The 23,661-nt window shown below is 44.9% G+C and overlaps 1 protein-coding gene across 2 annotated transcripts in view; it reads right to left on the bottom strand.

Annotated features, from left to right (window-relative positions):
* Positions 1–7,898: 7,898 nt before the first annotated feature.
* LOC138521767 (E3 ubiquitin-protein ligase TRIM39-like) overlaps positions 7,899–23,661 on the bottom strand; it is a 519,559-nt gene continuing 503,796 nt past the window's right edge. The window contains exon 8 of one of the 2 annotated variants that reach the window (XM_069634833.1): positions 7,899–10,936. In XM_069634833.1, coding sequence (XP_069490934.1) covers positions 10,704–10,936 — 233 coding nt within the window. In that variant the 3' untranslated portion in view covers positions 7,899–10,703. The remainder of the gene's footprint in view (positions 10,937–23,661) is intronic. The other variant, XM_069634834.1, reaches the window with a different exon arrangement.

The raw sequence follows: 23,661 nt of genomic DNA, 5'->3' as shown, positions 1-23,661 counted from the left end.
AGATGGAAGAATGCACAGATGTCTAGTTAATGTATAGTTAATGTAATCATGTAATTTTACTCTCTGCAGCACTTTGGTTTTTACACGTTTTAAGATTCTGATGAATAGATTGTGATGGTAACAGTTTGCTTTTATGGCATTATCTTTGTCGAAATAAAGCAATGAATTGATAATGGATTGGAAAGCTCTGGGTGCATTGACTCTCAAAATGACCAATTTCAGTGCTTCAAACTAATTTTCTCAAAATGTCTCCTTGAAGTGCCTCACCACTCAAAGCCAGCAACTGTATTCCGAAAAATACAATCAGTAGTAGTAGTAGTTTAAAACCAATAGTAGTAGATCATAACTAAAATCACAATACCATTAGGAGGCCAATCATTGGTTACATTTTTGTTATTGCCCATTTATTATGCGCCTATACGTGTGTGTCAAGGTTCAACACAGCAAGGGTGGGTGGGCTGAGGGTGGAACGATTCTACTAGGTCTTGTATGACCCGCAGCATTTTTATCAATAGTAGCAATACCAGTGAGGAAGATAGTTCTACTGATGGTAGCCGTACCGTTAATAGACAAACTAGTAGTAATACCAGTGATATTAATACCACCTTTAGTACACAACCTACTTGTAGTGTTGTTAGTATGAAGCGTAATCTCACCACTAGTAAGCAAACGAGCTGCTGTGATTTCGTCTAATAGTGCTTTTAGAGAAGTAAGTGGTAATACAAATTCTAGTATTGCTATGACTTCATAGTATTAACGATAGTCTTATCAAAAGCAGAAGTACTACTTAAAATACTAGTTGTAATACTATGGATAGTAAGTAGCAGTATCAGTTATAATAGTTCTGGAAGTAATAACACTACTAGTACTGACATTAAAACCATTGGTGTTGGAAGAAGTAGTGTTCCTAGTAGTGCAAATAACTACCTTTGAAAAATAGACACAATTGCATCCTTCTGAGGAGTGCCTCTTGAAACACTAAAAGGAGTCAATGGACAGGTTGAAAAAGGAATCCCTCTGCAACTGATCCCAGTGCTGGAGGCTGTCCTGTGGGCCTTCAGTGTCAGTTTTACTGAAAGACATTTGGTGAATATGACTCAGTTGTGCCTCAGTTTTCCTGTGTTGCTACAGTGCACAAACAAGTCCTGAGAATTCATTCCATTTTATTTTTTTTGAAAGGCTGCTTTACAAGATGATATAATAATGACCCTTAGGGCTTGGGAACTTCGGTTGAATGGCTTCTCTGCCTCGACTCCCACCTTCCCCTGCCTCTTGCAAGGTTACGATCATCAATAGGAGGGATTTCTCTTGAGCTGGGAGTATTTGGGCTTGCCACCTCTCATCTCTGCCTACTTTGTTATCCTCTGACCACCTCCTGCTTTCCACAGTGGGATAAAGGAGTCTAAACCCCTTGCCACTTGGTGCCAGCCATAGCCTGTTTGTGTTTTGTTTTTATATTTTATTTCAATGCACCACCTGCCTAAACTGTGTTAAGGGGCCTTTCATATATCTCTAATGTGTTGAAAGGCTAATCGTGAGCAAAACGTTTGCATATTTTCAAACAATTTAAGACAATGGGACTCATTACAAGTATGCCGGTAAGTAATCACAGTTCCGGCATGCCAGTGCCACCGTTTCTGGCAACCTGTGATGGCGGAATCTCCAGATTACGTGTTGTCATGCACGTGCATTACGACATGCCGGAAACGGTGGTACTGGCCTCCCTGAAACACCATCGAAACACCCCAAAATTCCAACACAGTCGTCCTCTGTGCCAGTGCCTCCGAATCCGGCAACACGGTCCCACAACCACTGGCACCGGTAACAGCGGTCCCGCAAACACAGTGACTGGAAACCAAGTGATCGCCGGAAAAGGAAATCGGCCTGTGGCCATCATAAAAACACAATCCATTGCAATCCTGAAAGCACAGGCGACATCCACCCCTTCTCACCACACAAACTCCACTGCGACCATGACATCAAGAGTCTGTGGAACCCTAAAGCGGAAGCCACGCTTCAGTGAGGCTGAATTGAACATGCTAACGGACACCATTGTCCAGCATGCTGCAGAGCTATTTTCCAACGACCAGCGCAGGCAGGCCCAGCTGCGCAAGAAGAGCATCTGGGAGGTGGTGGCACAGAAGGTCTCTGCAGTCGGCACAACCCCCCACACAGTGCAAGACTGCCACAAGCGGTGGGACGACCTAAGATTGAAGGTACGCAACCTCCTCTCAGCCCGGCACAGACAGGGCATGGCCACAGGTGGCAGAAGCACCTCTCCCCTATACATCTGCTGCCCTGGGAGGAGACGCGCAGCAGTGTGCTGCACCTCAAGGCCATTGAAGGGGTCAGTGCTGCAGAGACTGGAGCTGGGGCACCTGAAGCGGCTGGCGAGTACACCTAACCCCAGTGTAATGTCAACCTCACTGTCCACCCTGCACCCACTACTGTACCAACATATGACATGAATGTCAGTTGCATCATTCACAACAACAAAAGAAAAACCTGCATGATCCCCCCCCCCCCCCGATCTCCCCCAAGAGTGCAGCAACCTGGGTGGATAAACCGACATACACCCTGGCCCCCAAAACATGACACATACCACTAATACACCTAGAACACAGCACAGGCAACTGTACTGCCAACAGAACATGCTTCTGCTTCCACACAGACACATCAACCTGCCACAACTCAATGCACGTGTGCCTGCCTTGCTTCCCCTGTCACAAAGTAACAGTACCAAGCCCCATCTCCACTCACAAACGACCACCATCACACACAAAGGCAACATGCAAGCCCCCCCCCCTCGTGCCAGCCAGCCCAACCCATGAGCATAAATGCTCAACTTAATCTCCAACTGCTACAGGAAGCAGGCACATGCTGCCCCATCCATACCACACCCTCCCCACCCCAACATCCCACAGTGTGAAGGGCCCACCCCTAATAGCATACCCATCAATTGGCAGTACACCACAACAGTATCCCCAGCACACTACTCTACCATGTACAAACATACATCCTCCTGCACCGTACGCATGACACAGGCATGTGTGCACCATGCCATGTACCTTGCCATGTCCCCGACACAGCAGACACAACCAACATAATGCATGCATCTCTGCCTCATCAATCCCCACTGTTCACTGACAACCTGCATTTCTGACTCCCTCTGGCACATCATTTGACAATGAAGAGGCCCAGCCAAGGGACACCAGCTGTCGACGCCGTAGGACACAATGGACCACCACCTTCACCTAGGACACCACAGCCGCAACAGGCACAACTGCCATTGCCACCTCAGCTGCAACCATTGAGGCAGCACCGGTCACACCCAGGTGCACCCATCCAGGCAGCACCAGCATGCACATCTGTCCAGTGCAGAGGACAGACAACGGAGGAGTGGACACAGGGGAGACCACACACCACAGCACATGAGCCAATTTGCATTCAGCCCGATGGAGCCAACGAGCCCACAACGCCCACCCTTCCCCAGTGTGCATGAAATGGATGGCAGACTCCAGAATGCCCCAACTGCCCTAGTGCAGCAGCACCGCCAGGAGGTGCATTTGATGCGCAAGATTGTTCAGGCTAGTGGGCGTTGAAATGCTTGTGCACTTGGAACGAATGTTATTGTACAGAGGTACAGGAGGGCCACAGTGTGATGTCTTCAATAGCCGAGACAATGGCTATGTTCCTACAGGCATTCCTAAACAGACTGCCCACGGAACAGGCCCATATCCCATCTACCAGTTCAACGACTGCTAGTTATGTGCCCAGCAGCCCAAGGCGGTGTTCAATGCGGCTGTCCAGCTCTGCGCACAATGGCCTGCGAGACACAAAAAGAGGATGCAAATAGGCCCAGAACAGACATGTGCCATGTATGTGACTTGTGCAAGTACTACTTGCCCAACAGGACAGGAGTTGTGGAGAGACCGTTGGGGATGAGGAGGGATAGTTTTGGCAGTTATTTTCCCATCCACATTTGTTAATCATTCAATTTTACACATTATTTTTGGTGTTGCATTGAAATCATGTGCGGACATACATTTTTTAGTGCAGGGAAGTGATTTATTTACTGTGCAGTGCTCAGTGCATTAGCTGGCCTGTGACAGGTGCGTGTGTGAAGTGATCAAAAATAGTGGTGAATCAGTGCGTGTGCATCACGGCCATCCATGGCATCCCTGAGATGTGCCAATCATCACGGTCATCATCACGGTCATCCTCCTCCGCCTCTGGTGGGTGCATGTCCATGTCTGGGGGTAGTGGGATGTTGCGCCCGATACACATGTTGTGTAACATGGAACAGACCAGGACTATCGTGCCCACCTTCACAGGGCTGTACATAAGTGCCCCCTCTCACCCCTATGATCTGCCCAGGCAGAGGAACCTCGCCTTTGACAGGCCAAATGCCTGCTCAATCGTGCAACGAGTTCTGATGTGAGCACCATTGTATCCCTGCTCGTGCTGGTTTTGTGGTTGCCTCACGGGGGTCGTCAGCCATGGCATCTACGGGTATCCAGCATCACCTGCACGTGACAAAGGGGAAAGGTCATTGTTTGGTTTGTATCATGTGGGAATAGTCAGTATAGTGTTCACATGCAAATTGCTGAAAACATAGCATATGTCCTAGTTGAGCATGTTAACATGCGCATTGTCAGTGGAAAAGGAGGTCTATGCATTGTATGGGCATTGTTGTGTGGAATGGGGTGATCTTAGGGATTTATGTCTGCAGTCGTCAATGTAATGACATGTACAAAAAGCAAATGTGGCTTGTCCGGGTGTAAGTGTTCCTGTGCCATTACCAGATGGCATGTTTCTGGGCCTGCAAGATAGTATTCGGCCTGACACAGTCGGTGTACCCGACACGGCAGACCCTGCCGGGGGCCGCAGACCTGGTAGGCAGAGTTGACCCAGGTAAGAACATTTATCTGCATTACAATAAGATTAATTATTAAATTGGGCTTCTGTACATGCCTGAAGGAGTACTTGCATATTGATGTACATGTTCTGCTGCATGTGAGTGGTTGCACCGCATCAATGAATCTTGCAAAATGATAGATGTGGATATATTCACAGAGGGGTACCATACGAGGAATTGAATGGATGGGGAAGCGATGACAGCCCAATGATTGCAAACCAGCCAATACATCTTGTCAATATGCGTGGTGGATGTGTGGTTTCCAGTCGCTTTTCCACGGCCCATTCACACCCAGCTTGACCTCTGAACCGTTCACTAAGACACACACGAATGAGACTGGTGTGTGTTCTTGTCAAGTTCAAATGGGCATATCACACATCCATAGATATGTCTGGCTAATTGTTGCGGGTCAGGTCACATGCATATGTGTATGTGGACCTGAAAAAGGCAGGGGGCCTGGCTACTTGGTGTGCAGTACGCTAGTGGTTTGGAGGTGGGGTGTTGTGATGCATTAGAATGATTAGTCTGTGCTGCAGGTGGCGTGGGTTGGGCTGAGCGTGTTTTCCTGGGTTTTGGGATATTGGTGTGATGCATTCTGGTACATGTAGTGCGTTTGATGTCGCAGTACAGCTTTGATGTTATGCAAGCGTATGATCAGTTTGTCCATTTGACGCACGCCAGTCAAGGCCTTTAACTCAGGCATGCTATTTCTGTGTCAAACATTGCATTGCACACATGCCCTGCAGATAGGTGTTGGACATCTCCCCTCCCACCCCCATTCAACTGTGCACATGCTTTGGTAAACAGACTCACCCAACAGCCAGGTACGCTCTCAGCTGTGACATGCAATGTACCCTGGCAGCGTGTAGTTCCGCAGCACCATGGAATCGTGGGTTGAACCCCGGAATCTGGCACAGCTATGGGTGATTAGGTGGCAGGCATCACACACCATCTGCACATTGAGTGAGTGGCATAGTTTTCGGTTCCTGTACACTGCCTCAATGGCATGCCTGGCCACCAGCTCAACATGTGTGCAGTCCAATGCACCCAACATTGGGCATACCTGCAAGGGAATGGAATACCATTTGTGACATTGACCTGGTCAGCTGTTCTGGGTATGCCTCTGATCTGCCATGTGCCGCAGGAGTGCATCAATAATCTGAAACAGGACACGCTAAAACCAGGGTTGTGATCGCCCATGCAGTTCACCCACAGTGTGTTGGTAGGTGCCCGTGGCAAGGAAGTGTAGCACAGACACTACCTTGAGCAAGGGGGGATGGCAGTCTTGATCTGTATGAGGCCAACAAGGTCATCATCAATCAGGTCCACTATGGTTGTGATGGTGTCCCTGTCTAGCCGGTACAGAGTGAGGATCTGGGTTTGGCTCAGGTTGAAGAGTGTGGCCCTTGTGTGGTATGGGTGATGCCTGCAGGCTGCAACCTGCTGGCCATTGTCTTGCAGGGCCATAATGGCCGCCTCCTCTAGTGCCTCTGCCTCTTCAAGGTGTATTCCTGCATGCAGGAGCTCCAGCTCCAGTATTGCTACTTCTAGCATGGTAGTATCGGAAGGGGTGTGGGGTGTAGGAGTGGTCCTTTTGTGCTTTTGCAGTACTCATGGTGGCCACCTGTGCACACCTGGTTCGCGATGCCAGTGTTTCCGTTGCAGTAATCACGGTACTACCGTGTACGTGGTGCTCAGAATGTGCACATACTAACGCCATGTCTGTGTCTCAGGCACGGCCGACGCGTTTTCCTGCAGTTTCGGTCACGGTGTTGCCGGATCTAGTAGGTCATGTGCAGTGACTGTTAGCAGCATCGCAACTCAGAGTATGCCGGACCGGTAAATGGTGCCGGTACGGAGCGACCGGGACCGCTATTTCTGGACCAGTATACTTGTAATGAGGCCCAACGTATTGTAGTCTACTGTAATGAGACATTGATTAAACTTTGAGGAATGTGTTTTTATTGAAAGTGAAAATGATCTTGTAAAGTGACCCGGAATCTGTGACTAGAGCCAATATTGAAGGGTCAGATAATTGCAGGAGGTTTTCCCGTTATTCCACAAAAAGCAGACTTAAGGTTCCTTCAATGTTATTTGGTAAGGCAACCTATATGCAGGTAGTCAACATGCCAAGGGTCTGCTCAAAACATTTTTATGTTGGAATGTATCTGTGTAGTTTTGTGTGGTTGCCACGCTCAGCATGTCCTGATTGTTTAGTGTATGCTTACTGTGTTATCTGGGCCTTTGTCTGCCAAGGTCTAAGTGGGCTGTTCACTTCCCTAGGGTTTAATGTTGTATCTGCGCTTCCACTTGTAATAGTGTCATGTCCAGAGGGCACGGTGGGGGTGGCAGCAGTGTTCTGGTTTAAAGACCCTGGAAAAGGGGGCAAAAACGACTTGAACAGTTACACCTAATTCCTTCGAGCGTGCGCATGCACCCGTTTACCTACAAATGAGTGACTTTAAAACCATGGCAGAGTTGAGAATACTCAATCTGGTCATCACTGGACAGCTTTGCCACCTGACGGTGTAAAACAAACATATCATAGAAGATAGAACCCTCAATTTCACAAAGGACAATTAGCATCTGATGTAAAACAAAGGTACTAAAAAAAAAATAATAATCAGATTTTTCCATTAAAGATGAAAATCTTACATTCAATTTCACAATTCTCTAAAACTATTGCTCATGTACACAACCTCCTCCTCCTCCGCAAAATAGAGGTACCCTCCTTGCAGACCTAGTGGGTGCAATCCACATTATAACGCACACTGGCACCCGTTTTCAACAATGTCACGTGATAAACGGTTTTCAGGAAACAGGCCATCTCAAGGAATAGTAGTATTACAGAGAATCGCAGAAGATTACGTCCCATAATCGGCTCTTACAGATTTACTCTTTAGGATCTGTTAATTACATCTGCAGTATAGATTGCTAACCAAGCAATTGTGTACCATTTGTAAAATAAATCATTTTAACATGCTTCAAATACTATGGTTTATTGAACAATTTACATGATTTTCAAAATGGTCAGATACATTCAGTGAAAACCAGATGTCCACATAAGTTTGTAAAAAGTTCCTTGTTATGGACACCAAGTGCATGAAAGTGAAAAAAAGATTATACATTTGACAAGACAAAGTGGGTGTTATTGACAAATTTGAGTAAGACGGGGAAGAGGCAAAACACATTGAACGTCCTTATAGAATTGATCAAGTGCAGGTCAGATATCCTTGTAGATATCAAAACCCTCTTTTTTAAGCTATGTAACAAACTCAAACTATAGTTCCTTCTGCCCAAGACAAAGTAACTATTTTTGTAATTACTTAATTTTGTTTATCAAATGTAATAAGACCAATAGTGAAACTACACTCAAAGGTGTCACTTAGCGAAATCCAGAGTGGATCCTTCTATTAAAATGCATGTGCCCTATAGGACTAATCAGTGAGTTTATTCCCCTTTTGGTAAAATGATAATCTAAATATTTCATTATCTTATGACAAAGCTGAATTAGATGGTCAATTGTATTGTGTAAAAGCAAATGTGTATGCTTATACAGAGCTTAAAACAGCAAGGGACCTTTCAGACAATTCTGGGATGGAATCCACAGGAAAGACAAATAACTAATGGAGACATTTCTGATTTTAGTCACATTTTGGGGACATTTTATCAAAATATAGTTGTGGGGTAAGGGTAATAGTTAGGGTACAGGGCAAAGGTAGGGGGGAGGGTCTGCCCCACATTATAAAAAAAAAAATGTAATTTTTCCATTCAGTATTTTCCTGGACATTCTTTCTGGGATAGAGATTAGGGAAGAGGTACAGAGGCCCTTTTAGGAGGCTATCGGGGAAGAATGTGGCAGTATTTCAGGCTTGCAAGGGGTACCCACATACATATTAACATTCGTAGTACAGTTTGTGTAGTGCAAGGTGGACTAATGTGTTGCTGCACCTCAAATCACGGTTGTGTAGAACACCAAGATTTGGGGGAGAAGTCAACGGTTTTCCCTGAGTGAAGCAATGTAATGCAACAGATGTACAGCATTCACACATCGTCAGGGATCTACCCCCAAACGTACAGTGTCCTTTCTGTAGTAAGCAGGATTATGCATGCTCTTGGAAAATGCTTGCTAGTAGTAATAATTAATTCAAATCTGGTATATGTGGCCAGTAAGATACCCATCGCTTTCTCAGTGGTCTGAACGGGTCTACGAGAGTGCTGGTGCAGAGTGGAGCATGCAGAGATAGACTTTTGGACATGCTCATAGGCCAGACACTGGTCTAATGTAGTACTTCCAAGTGAGGTCACATAGAAGAGGAAGGCATTGTCATGAACCTTGCCCGGCACCTCACAAAGACAACATTTCATATTGCAACACAGAAGATTTGATACGTTCTGGACAATGTCTCGCAGGACTTTTGATGCAGTTCCAGTATAATGGAAATTCCTGCTGGATGAAGACCAACCTCACTAGAAGGCTTCGAGGTGTCTTATCTACAGGGAACGTAGGGGTTTAGCTAGTTGGCGGATGCCAGTCATCCAAATTGAACTCCTCTGAAGGCAATTTAAGGTCAGGCTGTAATTGAGAATTTTTATTTTACTGGGAGGGTCCTTAGGAGAGCACCAACAAATCTGGGCAGAGTCGTTCTAGACAGTGCCTTCTATCTGGGGATAACAACCACTGTGTTCTAGGCTAAACAATCGGCTGCAGTTTCTAAACTATGGCAAAAACGGTCTGCTCCTAACTACCCCTAATTTTGGCAGACATGGAAACTGAAGTTTAGGAATACACATTGATATGCTGTGAATCAAAATCTGTCAGGAGACTGAGAAACCGATGAATACTCAATTCTCTTTGCTACACAATCAGCAGTTTAATCACTAGACCATACACCTTCCACAAATTAACCCCAATACACTACAGGCAATTGACCCCATCACCCCAACAGCGTGACACCAAACAGTACAGTGAGGATGTTGATCCTCCGAGCTACATACGGAATAGGGACACCCAAAACTACAGGATTTGGACATTCTAACATTACAGGATGTTAGCTCCAACACTTCCAAAATATGAACAAAAACTATGCCAGAGTAACCATAGCACTGCAGGGTCAGTGACCTTATGACTACTGGAGAAGGACCTCAAATCGGGGGCTATTGCATGAGGGCCCAACACTACAATCTAAAAGGCACTCAATTTAACAATGTGACCTTCCAATAATATAGAATAAAGACATGGCCAATACAGTAAGAGGGCCCTAACACTACACCAGAGTCACCCTTAACACCACTAGAGTGCCCACCTCCTCCAACTACAAAGAAGTACACGCAACATTTCATTAAAGTAACAATAATATTGCAGGTAAGTGACCATCAACACTGCAAGACTGTGATCCCACAACTCCACAAGAGTGAGCTAAACTACAGAAATATTGCACAAAAGTGTCCCCAAACTACCAGAGTGGCTACAACACTAAACACTGCAAGAGAATCATCAGGACACTGCAGAAGAATAAGTAAAATACTGACCATCAATGCTATGGGAGAATAAGCCCAATACAACAAGAAGGCCTTCCCCATTGCAGCAGAATATGAGGGTACCAACATCACTTGAGGGGGACTAACTGCTACCAGACAATCACTAGAAAAAAAAACAAGAATTATGCCAACGCCCAAGGAAAGTGACTTGTAGAACAGGAAACGGACATCCCAACGTAAAAGGACTGCAGCTCCACACATATGGGATAGGAACCATCATAGAACAGGAAAATGACAGTCAACACTAAAACCGCGTCAACTTAGACGGTCCCAGGACCCCACAGCCAGTGTTCTTGCACCCGCTACTGAGGCTTCCCAAAGATGATCTTCTGACGTTCGTTCTTATGGGAGGTTCTGAATCAACATCTGGACGCACACCATCCATGAAGTGAAGCTTTAGGCCCTGTGATTGGAGCTTGGTTCTTCTCACAGGTGTTGCAGGGATGACGCTAGTTGTGTCTAGAGTCATACCTTGTGCTAATGGAGAGATGGTACATATAGGTTAATGTAGAAAGAAGTGAGAGAAAGATCAAAAAGGCAGGATACACTTAAACAGAATTTAATGCATTCAAACAATATTAGACCCATATACACAACTGCACAGCCTAATCAAAAACAAACATTAAAACACTATACCTATAAATCCTTTAAAGCTCTTAATTCAAACATACTCAGCAGTAGTCAATAACGCATAGCTAGGGGTACAATACCATGTGCTGTAGGTTTGCAGTCCATGTCTAGTATGACAGCCCTCACACTGTATGGGCTAAAGCAGAGCAGGTAAAAGACAAGCAGGGTAGAAGGTAATTCGGTTAGAAAAAAGACACAGAGGGTGAACATGAGTCACAACATACTTATATTGCACACTTAGATCATCTGTGTGTGTCCTACAATTCAAAGGTTGGACATATCTTTCGTTCTCAGGCCCAAAGATATTCTTTCCTCATTAGCCTAGATTATTGTGTCTCTTAAACAGGCTCCTAATCTTACATATTCATATTTCCAAAGACTACAAACCTCTCGTTTTGCACACATTAAATGATCAAGAGCCACCAACATGGACAAACCATTAGATTGGTTCTTTTAGGTAGTACAAGTGAGGCAGCTAATGTATGGTCAAAACAAATATGCTTGCCTGTAAGGAATAGCACCCCTTCAATCAATCTCTTATCAATGCCAGATTACCCAACAGCAGAACAAAACATATCAGTGACCCAGAAGAGTCCTGGTATCTAAACAGTGTGTGGGTGTTGAATAGTCTAAACAATTCTCTGTTGCATCTAGTGTATATTCAGGCCTCTGGAACAGCTAACAATATTGTGGCCTTTTAGTGAGTTGTGTGAACTCGCCATCCTTGTATGCAAGTGGAAACCCACTAGGGTCTAGGTTGGTCTGGCACAACCCAAATGGCAGCCCAGAGGTTGGATGAGGCTTTATTCCCTCTCCCCCCGCCACCCTCCCCCCAGAGACATGGTATTGCCCCAGTTGGAAGCCCATGGCAGGAGTTGGATCTACAGGATTACAATACCAGATAGCCTTGCAAGAGGTAATGGTGAGCTGGAGATCAGAGCCACATCCAGGCCATCAACAGTGACAAGGAGTTTGCAAACTTGCAGGGATCGCGAATTGTGATGAAACCAAAGATCATTCGGCCATCTGGACCTCGCTCTTACTCCTGTAGATAAGAACTGCCCAAAAAAAACAAAAAAAAAAAAAAAACACACAGACTTCAGGGTATAGAGAGGGGGTTACCCATGAAAACTACAACACATCAAAGCCAAAGCAAGGAAACAACTATAATGTATTGTTTTCCAATGTTTCATTCTATTCCCTTATCGGCAGGCGGTTTTTATGGTAGACACAACCCAACTATTGAATTGAAGCAAGTTTGTATAGCACTACTGCACCTTAAGAATTGTCATTAGACAAGCACTTTAGGTATGGTTGAGAGTGATGAATAGTGGGCACTGTGGAACTTTGTGCATGTTCTTAACGTTGTCAATTTGAGATGAAATGCATTATTCAATTCCGCCAGTGTAATGCAAGGAGCTTTTGGAGTAACAAACTTTGAATGTGATAAGGGAATATGAATAAAACATTGGAAAAATAATACATTATAGTTGTTTCCTTGAGTGGGTTTTGATGTGTTGTGTGGTAAGAATTGTCCAACATGTTCCACATCTCAGCAGTGCGGTCAGGCTGCAGAGCACTGCAGAGGGGCCCTCTGCAGATCATTAAGGTGGTGCTACCCACAGTGGCCACATTTAAAACCTTGCAAACAGCCATCAACAATAATGAACAATTAACCAGTGTGAAACCCTCCCAAATAAAAATGATAAGTGGGGGAAATTAAACAATACCCAGAGAATAAACAATTAAAGCTGGGAATTCAAAATGAAATGAATAACCAATAAGTAGTAAGAACAGCTGCAGCATATAAAGGGTCTGGACAGACCCCAGTATATGTATCTCAGAAGAGACCAACATGCCTGGCACTCTTGCTGCAAGGGGTGATTGTCACGCTCACCTGATTCCCACGGGGGCGCAGGTCTGGCTTCAAGTGCTGATGCTTCTTCAATGGTGAAGCGCAGGACTCTGATGATGGACAGGAAGGGCCCCTCTACTCTGGCTTTTCTGGCTCGCAGGAATATTCCCCTGTGCGTGAAAAGGGAGTATTACCTACTGACGGAATAATGCTCAAGCCTCCCACTCCCTTCCAACCCTCCTCGATACCCTTCCACGATTCCCCGTGAAGTCTCACCTTAGGGTCTGGAAGGATGAGTTCTCCATCCTGCTTCTGATGCAGGGGCGCGTTGAAACCCAGCTACTTCACTGGATTGAGGTTTGATGGGAGTTCAAAATAAGCTTGACTATTCAGGTGAGGCGCTGTAAGAGTTCTGTTGCAAGTTCAAAAGTTCAAGCTTAATAATAATGTTCATTGTCTTATTGCAGCAAGCGCTAATGCTTATGTCTTTTTCCCCTTAGGGGCCGGGGTTCGGAATGCCGGAGATATGGCGCCGACCCGAAGTGTAAGTTCTGGATGAGCGTTCAGGTAATGTCTTTGCATTCGCTCATTCAATGTCTTTGTCTTTTTTCCCCATTGGGGCTGGGGTCCGGAATGCCAGGAAGCGGCAGGACCCGAAATGAAATAGGAATGACCCAACAGGTAAGTCTTAGAAGGAAACTGAGCTTTTCCTATTTCCCTTCCTTCTCTCACCTTGTTTTCTTGTCTTTTCTCTCTAGGCTCTGGGAAGTGGGTGCGGATCCGGATGATCGCTGCTGAAGATGGAGGCGCCCAGGAAAGGTGAGTGAAATGCAGCGCTGCAGCGATCAAAGCGAAATGCTTTTAAAATGATGTCTTCCCTTTCAGGATCGTCGGTGTGATGTCCCCGTGATGCAGCTTTAGCAGGTAAGGTCTTCTTTCTCTCCAATTCTCTCTTATCTCCCTTTGCAGGCAACCCAGGATGCTGACAGGCGTGGCTGAAGTCCAGATGCAGGAGCTGACATGGTGAGCGTCCAGCTGCGAGGAGCAGAACAACGCGAAGCGTGAGTTGCTGATCGGGCGTGGTTTAAATAGCTTTGGAAGAAGTTCCAGGCATGTATCCTTCCACCGATCAGGTTTGTATCCTTCCCCGACCACACCCAGGTGGAAAGTAGTCCCACAGGTAAAGTAGTTCCATTCAGGCCTCAAGAGGGCCTGGATGTAGCAGCATGGTCTGCATCAGGTAAGTGCACAATAAAACACTTGAACACATGTCTAGCTTTATGAGCCTGGCGCCTAAGGCGCCAGGACAGGGGTCCAACATGAGCCTGGCGCCTAAGGCGCCAGGACTGTGTCCAAAGGGCCCCAGCTTGGGCCCGCTGGCACTTCCCTGGGGGGGAATGATGCCTGCCTCTGGGGTTGCTGGGTCGGACCTGGCTCCTTGGAGGTAGGCATCATGACAGTGATCCTATCCAGAACCCAGAAAAACACTCAGGAGAAAGGCAGAAAGTTTGGAATAGTTAATGACTTCAAAACTTGCTCTATTGGAAGGCTATATATAGGCAAAGAACATAGAAGCATCAAACACAAAGAATCAGACAACTGAAATCTCCCCCATAGACCTTCAGCTTGTATCTCCTAAAATCAGTAAAAAATCTGACAATCATGTAAGGGGGAAATGCTCTTTTTCACAGGGAACTCAAACTAATGAGTGGCCAAAGGCTCCTGTCATCTTAATCCCGGACTTGGAAAATGGTCTTATTGACATGACTGTGGGAGTTGGAATCCAAAAAACACAAACATCAGAGAAGATAGCAGCGACCGCAGAACTACCACCTTTAGGGACAGGAAACAAACCAAGCAGTGTAATAAAGAACTCACTTAAGGGACGAACATCAATAAATGGATGCATATCTCAGAACAACATCTTAGAGATAAGCTTAGAACCAACGACAGAAAGACCCCTCTTGGCAGACAGCGGGTTAAAGAAACTGTCGGACGAGGTGGCATCTTTCGGAATATTCTCAAAAAAGGCCTCAACAATCACTGATATTGTGTGGGCATCGGATTTAAAGTCAAAATCAAGCACAGACAAACAGCCCCTGTTGAAACCATCTAAAATAAATAACCGGCGAGTGGTGTTGCTGAATATACAAAAACCAAGTTCCTTACACACACTTAAAGGACAGCCCAAGGCTTCTACATCTAAGCTAAGAAGTGCTCAGCCCTCAGCAAAATCTCAGATGATTCCCTGGATCTACTGAACATGAGTGTACATCTTGAAGATGACACGGATTCGAACCACCCGCCTCTAGAAGGACGGAAAAGGAAAGCAGTGATGGGAACAAATGATGATAAAGGCGTACCATCACAAGTAAAAAAAGAAAATAACGAAAGACTCCTTGGCTCCAATGTTCCTCATGCTTGAAGACAAAAGAAAAATCCAAATGAATAAAATATTGAAAGAAAGCCACAAGATCTTAGAACCTGCAACTCCAACAGTTTATTCCACCAACTACAGATCTAAAGAGGCATGAAAATGGAAATAAAGTTTACCGGAAACAAGACCACCAATTCTCATAAAAGGCCGAATTATAGGTCTCTGGTGCTAGACGACCACAGAGCAAGAAGATCGCCGCAATATACAAATACATTTTCAACAACAAAATACATGACAGTTTCAGACCAAAATTTTTATCAAAAAATGCCGCAGGAGAAAAAGACAGGACTCGAAAGATCTTTTAAAATTGGAAGAGTAGCTAACAAAAGGGATAATCTGATATTAAACAGACAAACCCTGATGCAACTATTCTCAAGAATACCAAGTCTAAAACGATTAAGATCAAGAGATTTGAAAATCGCGGAGCCGGGAATAGACGGGCGCAATGGTTCAGCTTTGTTTATTGAATCTTCCACGGTAAAAGACTGGATGAGAAAAGCAACTGATGACTTATATCATTGGGGTTATACACTTGATGAACTTAATAAGAAGACACATGAACGATCCTCTGCCCACAGTTATCCTGGTAGATCAACTCACAGATTGCATCGACCATCTCAGGAATTATGGCTAGGAGGTAGAAGACGCTTCCTTTCTAGCAAATCCAGCTTCCCCTCGACTACCAGGAACAAACCTGAAAGTGCAACCGTAAACAGAACAAGGATTGCATTTCAACAGGCTTCCTGCCACTTACTTTCCACAATCATATTGTCATTTCTCCCATCTCCCAACATCAAAAGGCACTTTCTTACAAAGCTGTGTGCTTATAAACATCTCTTTTAATGGCCATTTGCATAATTGTTTCAAATGTCATATTTCCAATTCATTACCACTCCCTCCGATATATTTCACATGAAAAAAAGAAAATCCTATTGGAATCATTTCTAAAGCAAGTTCAAGTGACAGGTTCTATGTAAAATGCCCAGAATGCACACTGACAAAGGAAACTGCATGCACATCCTATGCACAACAGAATGCACCATTACTGGAAAAACAAACAAATGCATGTCCATATTGAGAACAGTGCCATTTGAAATGTGGATAAATAGGTGTGTTAAGGGGGCAGTGTTGTACAAATTACAGAATGAAGCCAATAACAGTTTGCACATTACAATGAGTGATATGGGTAAATGAAAACGTGGACAGCACACAGGTTTGCAAGTGCCACTTGATCATAGCAGATGGGAGAAATTGCAGTATGATTTTTTAACAGGTTATACAGGGTTAGTAGTAGGTACCCTGTTCATATACATTTATAAAAGAGTTGTAAATGTACTGTGCACAAAATATTCATACCTGTAGTTTGTGTTGATGCATGTGGATGAATCTGGAAGCAGAAATCTTGCAGTTTTACAGTAGTTTCTGCTGTAGGTGCTTTGCAATCACAGGACACTTGTACTCAGAGTGATGAACAGTACATCTAAAGTGCTGAAATGTGATGGAGTTAGATGTAGAGTTCTTGGATGTGATTGGTGGATGGTTGTGAGACTGCTTAAAAGTACCAATGAGGGAGTGGTGCACAGAGTGAAGTGAAAAGGGAAGGTGGTCTGCCCCTTTGTTAAGGTCTCTGCGGACAGGGCGTGCCACATCCGGGGCTTCTGAGAATGTATGGCATGGAAATGGGACTAGGAGGATTAGCCAATTAGGTGTTGAGTGTGTCATTCATAGGGAGAGAAGGAAATCATTTTTTTCATTGCTGTGTGTAGTGGAGATTGCTGTGGTTCCAGAGATGTACAGAGTTAGTGTGTGGATAGCGGCCGATTGTTTTATCACTAATCTGCAGTGGTATGCAAAGATGTGTGGCATTTCTACCAATGCTGGATTGCAGGGAGTGGAGGCTATGTGGTGTAATGTGCCAAGGAGACATTTGGAAGGTGTGTTTACACTTTGTAAAGATATGGCCGTTTTCAACACACCAGATATCTTGGTGGTTAATTGTGGAGGTATGTATTAGGGGTATCTGAGTGCAATACGTTTGCACTGAAGCAGTTGGAAAAAGGTACATCAGTTCCTTTTTAACATCTGCAAATAATTTATTTTCCCAAATACCACCTAGGACTGCATGGATGTCTTTAAACCTCAACAAGACATAGCAAGATGTCTTGTTAATGAAGGAATACATTTGTTTATGTATTCTGTAGGCATGTCTTCATTCCAAAATGAGAACCTTTTGAAAATGGAGCATGTGTCTTTTGGCATGGAAATGGGACTATGCAGGCTTGGGGATTGGTTAATAAGGTTTTCTGGGTATGGTGTGTAAGGAAAGACTGTGCCAGAAGATCGGATTGCTGAGAGGAGAGCAGATGGCTAGGTATTTTAGGAGGCAGAGTGTCTGGATTGTGGGAGACTTGTGGATACATTGGTTGGAGGTGCATGCACAGAAATATGGAGTGGTTGCAGATCTGGGATTCCATCATGTGGAGGTGCACTGGAATGCAGTGCGCGGAATAAAGTGGCTGGATTTGGTTCCTCTTTGTGCCACTTTGAATAATGTCTGGATGACGGTAAGTCACCAATGTGACTGCGCTCTTCTTTATTTGGTCCGCAAATGAAGAAAGTGAAACGCAATGTCAACAAGGCTGTTTATGCCTTTTTGAGATGTTGGCATGTCCTCTTTCCACAATGAAAATATTTTTCAGAACACAAATTTTTCCGCAGAGATGGAGTCCATCTTATTGATGCTGGCAATCAGCTTCTTCTGTGAAATATGCAAAATGCATTGCAGCCCTTTTTGCAACTGTAGCCAGCTTTTTTCCAGTACGTGTTGGCAACTTAAGCCTTCCAAAAACAAACACTACAAAAAGGCTCTTTTCAGAGCCACCAATTTCTCCTGGAGAACAGTCCAATGTTTTTCATAGCGCCACCACCCATAATTTTTTTAAAAGGTCTGCGGACTTTACAATTTGCACAGGGCCTGCACCATTTCATTGGCACTTCTATTTTTAAACTGTGAAAGGTGGCTCTGAAAAACCTTTTTTGGGGTTTTTTGTTTTGTATTTTTCTTATACACAACACACTAGGAAGGGAGGGTAAGGAAGGGGCACCAACCACGGGGATACGAAAGGGCAGGTGGAGAGAGGAAGATGTTGAGTGGGCTTTACTTAGGTAGGTGGCAGACTTTCTCATGCTCCCGGACGGTAGCCTTGAAAGCACTTCAAAGTGTCTCCCCCCCTGCAGAGTACGGCGTTGCAGTACATACACAATACAGTGACCCTCGAAAGGTATGGGTCTTCTGCGGCGTGTATGGCCTGCAAGGCTGGTTCAGGGATGCGCTGCCCCACAGGAGTATCTCTTGTGGTGGCAGGAGTAGAACCAGAGGATGTTGTAGAGGAACTCAACCTGCTACTTTGACCGAAGGGGACGACTCTCCGAACTGCCGCCCTGTGGAATGACCTTAGGTGTCGCTGCATGGAAGTGGTCCGGTAGCTGTACAGACCTGTTTTGTCACGACTGAGCACAATGTTGCACTCAGTGCAGTGCACCTTGTCTGCACGTGCCTTGGGTACCCTCCCAACGGTGGTAAACAGCCTCCACACGCAAGACTCACAGTGGCTGGCAGTAGCAAGGACTTCCACTACCTCATCCACGTCATTCTCTTCACCGCCACACCTGTTCCCCTCTCCAGTCCTTTGGGAAGGTGGTGGTGGAGGGGGTGGGGGTGGTGCTGAGGCCAAGGCAGCTGCAGATGTTGAAGCCATGGTTGCCACCTGGGATGTAGCACAGGACAGCACAGCAGGCAGAGGAATGTTCTTCTCCAAATGTGGCACAGCACACACAGTACAGGAGGCAGAGGTCAGCAGCTAATCCAATAGAATATCTGCAATACTGAGCAATGCTCTCTCTGGTAGCCAAAAGCAGAATTAGGAGCAGCTCTAGGGTGTGGCCTTTTATAGGGGTGCTGGGGAGCGTTTCGCGGACAGGCATGCTGTCGGCGGACAATTCAGACACCGAAACGGCCTAAAAAAGTATCCAGATCAGTAGGGGCATAGTCAGACCTCTACAAGGGTGAAGTTGCATTGAAAAACACCTTGGATTGCTAAAAAAAAAAAAAAAACCTTTTCCAGTGTCCGGGTGCCCATATCCTGTCCGCGGTCATGGGCGTAAACTCAGCGTGGGTGCGGTCACATGATGACGTCATGAACACATTCGCGAATGGGATGGCTGTCCGTAGGACACCTATTGCGTGGGATTGGTTGTACACATGTGTATGGGTGTTCTACGGACAGGGTATGGGTCCCCGATCTAATTATAAGTGCGACACATGTGCTGCAGACAGTTATGGACAGGTGTGATGTCCGTAGGACCCCGAGGGTGGGATGCACATGCGCACAAGTGTCCGCTAGACAGGTTTAGGGTCCCCAAACTAATTAAAGGTGCGTAACATGCAGACAAGTTCTGTTCTACCGACACCTCCATTTTGATTGCGGACAGTACGAGCACGCAAAGTGTCCTTAGGACACCCCCGTTTAGGTTACTCGCAGACATTCCGGACAGTCGCGCTGTCTGCGGACTCCCACACTGTTTCATTTTTTTTGTTAAATGCAGACACATAAAGGAACAGTATACATATCACTATTAATATACAAAAATATAGAAATTATGAAATAGAGCGGGAAGCAGAAATAGAGACATATACAGGGGAATTAGGGTTTTCTACATGTGGGTGGTAGGGGAGGAAGGGAATTGAAGTCTCATCGTAACATTTTGGGTGATGGGGAAGTTTTGGGGATGGTTGACTGGGACATGGAGAAGGGGTACAGGTGCATGTGGGACAGTGATCTACATTTTTTTCCATGATATGTTTTTCTACAAAGTTCTTCAAAATAATGAAATTGGTCATTAATTGATCAATTTCTTTCTTCTAATTGCACTAGATGATTTTCCACACGATCTGTTCTATTACTACTTGATGTACTGTTTTTGGAGTATTCTTATTTTCTGCATGTACTGTTGAATAAAAAAAAAATGTGTTAGGTACATGTGAAATAATGTGTATTTAGCTTACTTTGAAAACTGCAGTACTATCACCATCTTCACTCATTTCATCCCAAGGAAAATTTTCTTTAAGCCACTCCAGATCGCTAGCCATTTCTGTGAAAAAAAAGAAAAAAAAAAAATTGTGTTTAGTATATCCTACTAAAGAAAGTTTATAACTATAGGAATTAATGTAGTGTACTTACCAGTTTGTTTTTCACTTTTGCTGTTACTGCTTTGTAGGTGTACTGTTGATAGTTGGTTTGCAGTTTCTGTTTAAAGCATCAGTGAGGTAATTCTGCTGGAGGAATAGGTTATTTTTTGGTGTGTTCCATTATGTTCCATATCCTATGTAATTGCATTGTTGGTGTCTTACGTATACAGTTTGTATTTCTTATTTATGTTTGAATTAAATTCATTTATATGCTGCTCTTTGAACATATTCAGTGGGTTTGTTGTATGACACAACAATGTAAGATACCCCCTGAGCTTTTGGACAGTGTTGATATTGCCGAGTCTGCGGACATTTGCACAGTTCGCAGACATTGTGGCAATTAGCGGGAGCTAGGGGGTTCAGTATGTTGTATGGTATATCTATATAAGCTAAGGGTATCCTGGCAAAAACCTATGAAATTTGTGCTATCTATATTCAGTGAAAAAAATGTGTTTAAGGGATGTTAATGTTACAAGTAAAACTGAAAACCCCCTGAAATTCGCCAGTTATTGTAAGGTAAGCAACCATAACTCGAGCCACCACCATGCACTGCGAAGACTAATACCCTTGACATCAAAGATGACATCACAAATGTCATTCATGACATCACTGATGATATCACATGTCTGGCTACCCCTTTTTTGTGACAATCAAATGATCTTCCATTCCTGTTAAGTGCATAGTGCTTCTACAGGGGCAGTTGAATCTTTGCCCTTTATATCAAATACTATGTTCTAGCTATCAGCCAGTCATGCTTCATTAACTATATAGTGCACAGTGCCTGTCACATATATATGAGCAAAATAAGGGCTGTATGACCTACTTTAGTAACTGCCCTACTACAACAATGTTCTCATCCAATTGCATCTATTTGACAATCCTTTCTGCAGTAGCTCATGGTTTATACATGTATGGATACTTTCTTAAAGTGGACGAATGTTAAAAATTCCTTTGATAACTTCATAAAGTAATAAATATACAAAAGAATAATAGCTCAATACCCCAATTCATGTAATCTCATAGCATCCATCCTAAAATGTGGCCGACCCTCTTGGGTTACTAATTTCTAAATTAGTATTTCTTTACGGTCTTATTTTGTCAAAGCATAAAAATCTACATCCAATGGCTGGAAAAGTTCTGAAAGTCCCTCCTTCACAACTGGTTGGGAACGCCTGCATTTGCAGGCGTGCCAGAAAAGTGCGATGAAAAAGGTAGCTGTCACTGAGTTTTAGAAGGGGAAGGGAAAGGGGGGCCTACGTCACGCGCGTGTCCCTCCGCGCACCAGGCCCACACCTTACCCTCACGTCGCCAACAGTCCACACCCAGTTCCTGTGGTTCTGCCGAAGCAGTAGATGGGAGTCATTTCTTACCTGTAATTCCATTTCTCCAGCGTTCGTTCTTTCATGGATTCACATGCTGTGAATATTCCCAGTCAGGCTGGGAAACCCCGGTAACTTTGACTTAGTAATTTTCCTATGGAAAAATGTTGACACCTTGAGTGTCCCATCAACATCGTTGTGGGTGTTTTGGCAGCACCAATGGGACTTCCAGTGTATAGCTCCGCCCCAGCAGCTTCCCCTCAGATTTGTACCACTACAGCTGGAGGATGGCCCTTAAAGGATGTTTGCCTGAGGGGGGTAGGCTGGATGGCGCATGTGAATCCATGAAAGATACCAATGCTGGAGAAACGGAGTTAGAGGTAAGAAACTACTCCGATCTCCAGCATTTGATCTTTCATGGATTGACATGCTGTGAATAGATTTTGTAGTAGTATAAATGCTCGGAGGTGTAGACCAGGCAAACACTGAATAGATACTATGACGATGTGTGCATTAATGCGAAAAGAATACATCTTTTAAGTAGAGAACGGTAACGGCCCCGGACGCTGCAGGGCTTACCTTACTGGAACAGTCGTTGAAGGACTGCCCGTCCCATCTGCACATCCTAAGCGTGTTGCTGGTGTAAGCAGTAGTGCCTTGTGAAAGTGTAGGGCACTGCCCATATCACCGCTTGGCAAATGTCTCTAACGGGTACCCCAGACCAGAGAGCTGCAGAGGCAGCCATGGCTCTAGTGGAGTGCACTTTCGTGGCCGACTAACAGCCTGTTGGCCTTGGAGTGGCAGAAGAACAAGTTACTTACCCATGGTAACATTCTTTCGACTGGATGTTCTTCCCGCGTATTCCTTATCTTTGATATATCCATTTCCAGCTTCGGCTGCTTCGGAAAAATGTTTCCCTCGGCAGAGAGCGCCATGCGTCGATGGCATTGAGTCGAGGTCCCTCGAAGGGCTCCGTCCAAGGCGACGTCATTGGGTGTATAAGTAGTATGTGCGGCGCTGGTTGGCCTCAGTTCTGTTTTTCCCTCCGGTTAGTGTTAGCTGTTAGCCTAGGCAAGCAGTAGTCAGCCTTGCAAGAACTAAAGCTGTAACAGCATAGGAAATTCTACAGAGGGGTAGGCTGGGAGGGCGATGAGGAATATGTTGGAGTAACATCCAGTTGAAAGAACGTTACCAGTTGGTAAGTCACTTTTTCGAATGGATTGTGTCCTCCAACGTATTCCTCATCTTTGATAGACTCCCACAGCAGTATGCAGAATTGGAGGAAGGAGTAGAATTTTAAATTGTCGGCATTTTATAAGGCCGAATACAGCACAGCCTTCCCAAAAGCCACATATCGAGAGTGGGAAGCATCTAGACAGTAATATTTTGTGAATATATACAACAATGACCATGTTGCCGCATCACAAATAGATTTAATTGGTACGCCCCTTCAAAGGGCTGCCGAAGAGGCTATACCTCTGGTAGAATGAGGTCTCGAGCCCTCTGGCGGGTCCTCACCTGCCAATTTGTAACATTCTGAGATGCCAAGTATAATCCACCTTGATAAAATCTGTTTCGAAACAGCTTGTCCCAATTTCCTTCCGGTGTATCCAATAAAGAGTTGGTCATCCACTCCAAGTTTGGAGAACCTAGAAATGTAGAAACTTAAAGCTCTTGTAGGGTCCAATCTGTGGAACCTTCCTTCCTCTTTAC

The sequence above is a fragment of the Ambystoma mexicanum genome, chromosome 13, assembly GCF_040938575.1.
Source record: "Ambystoma mexicanum isolate Mex_15411 chromosome 13, UKY_AmexF1_1, whole genome shotgun sequence".
NCBI classification, from domain to species: Eukaryota; Metazoa; Chordata; class Amphibia; order Caudata; family Ambystomatidae; genus Ambystoma; species Ambystoma mexicanum.
This window is presented reverse-complemented; position numbering and strand designations above follow the sequence as displayed.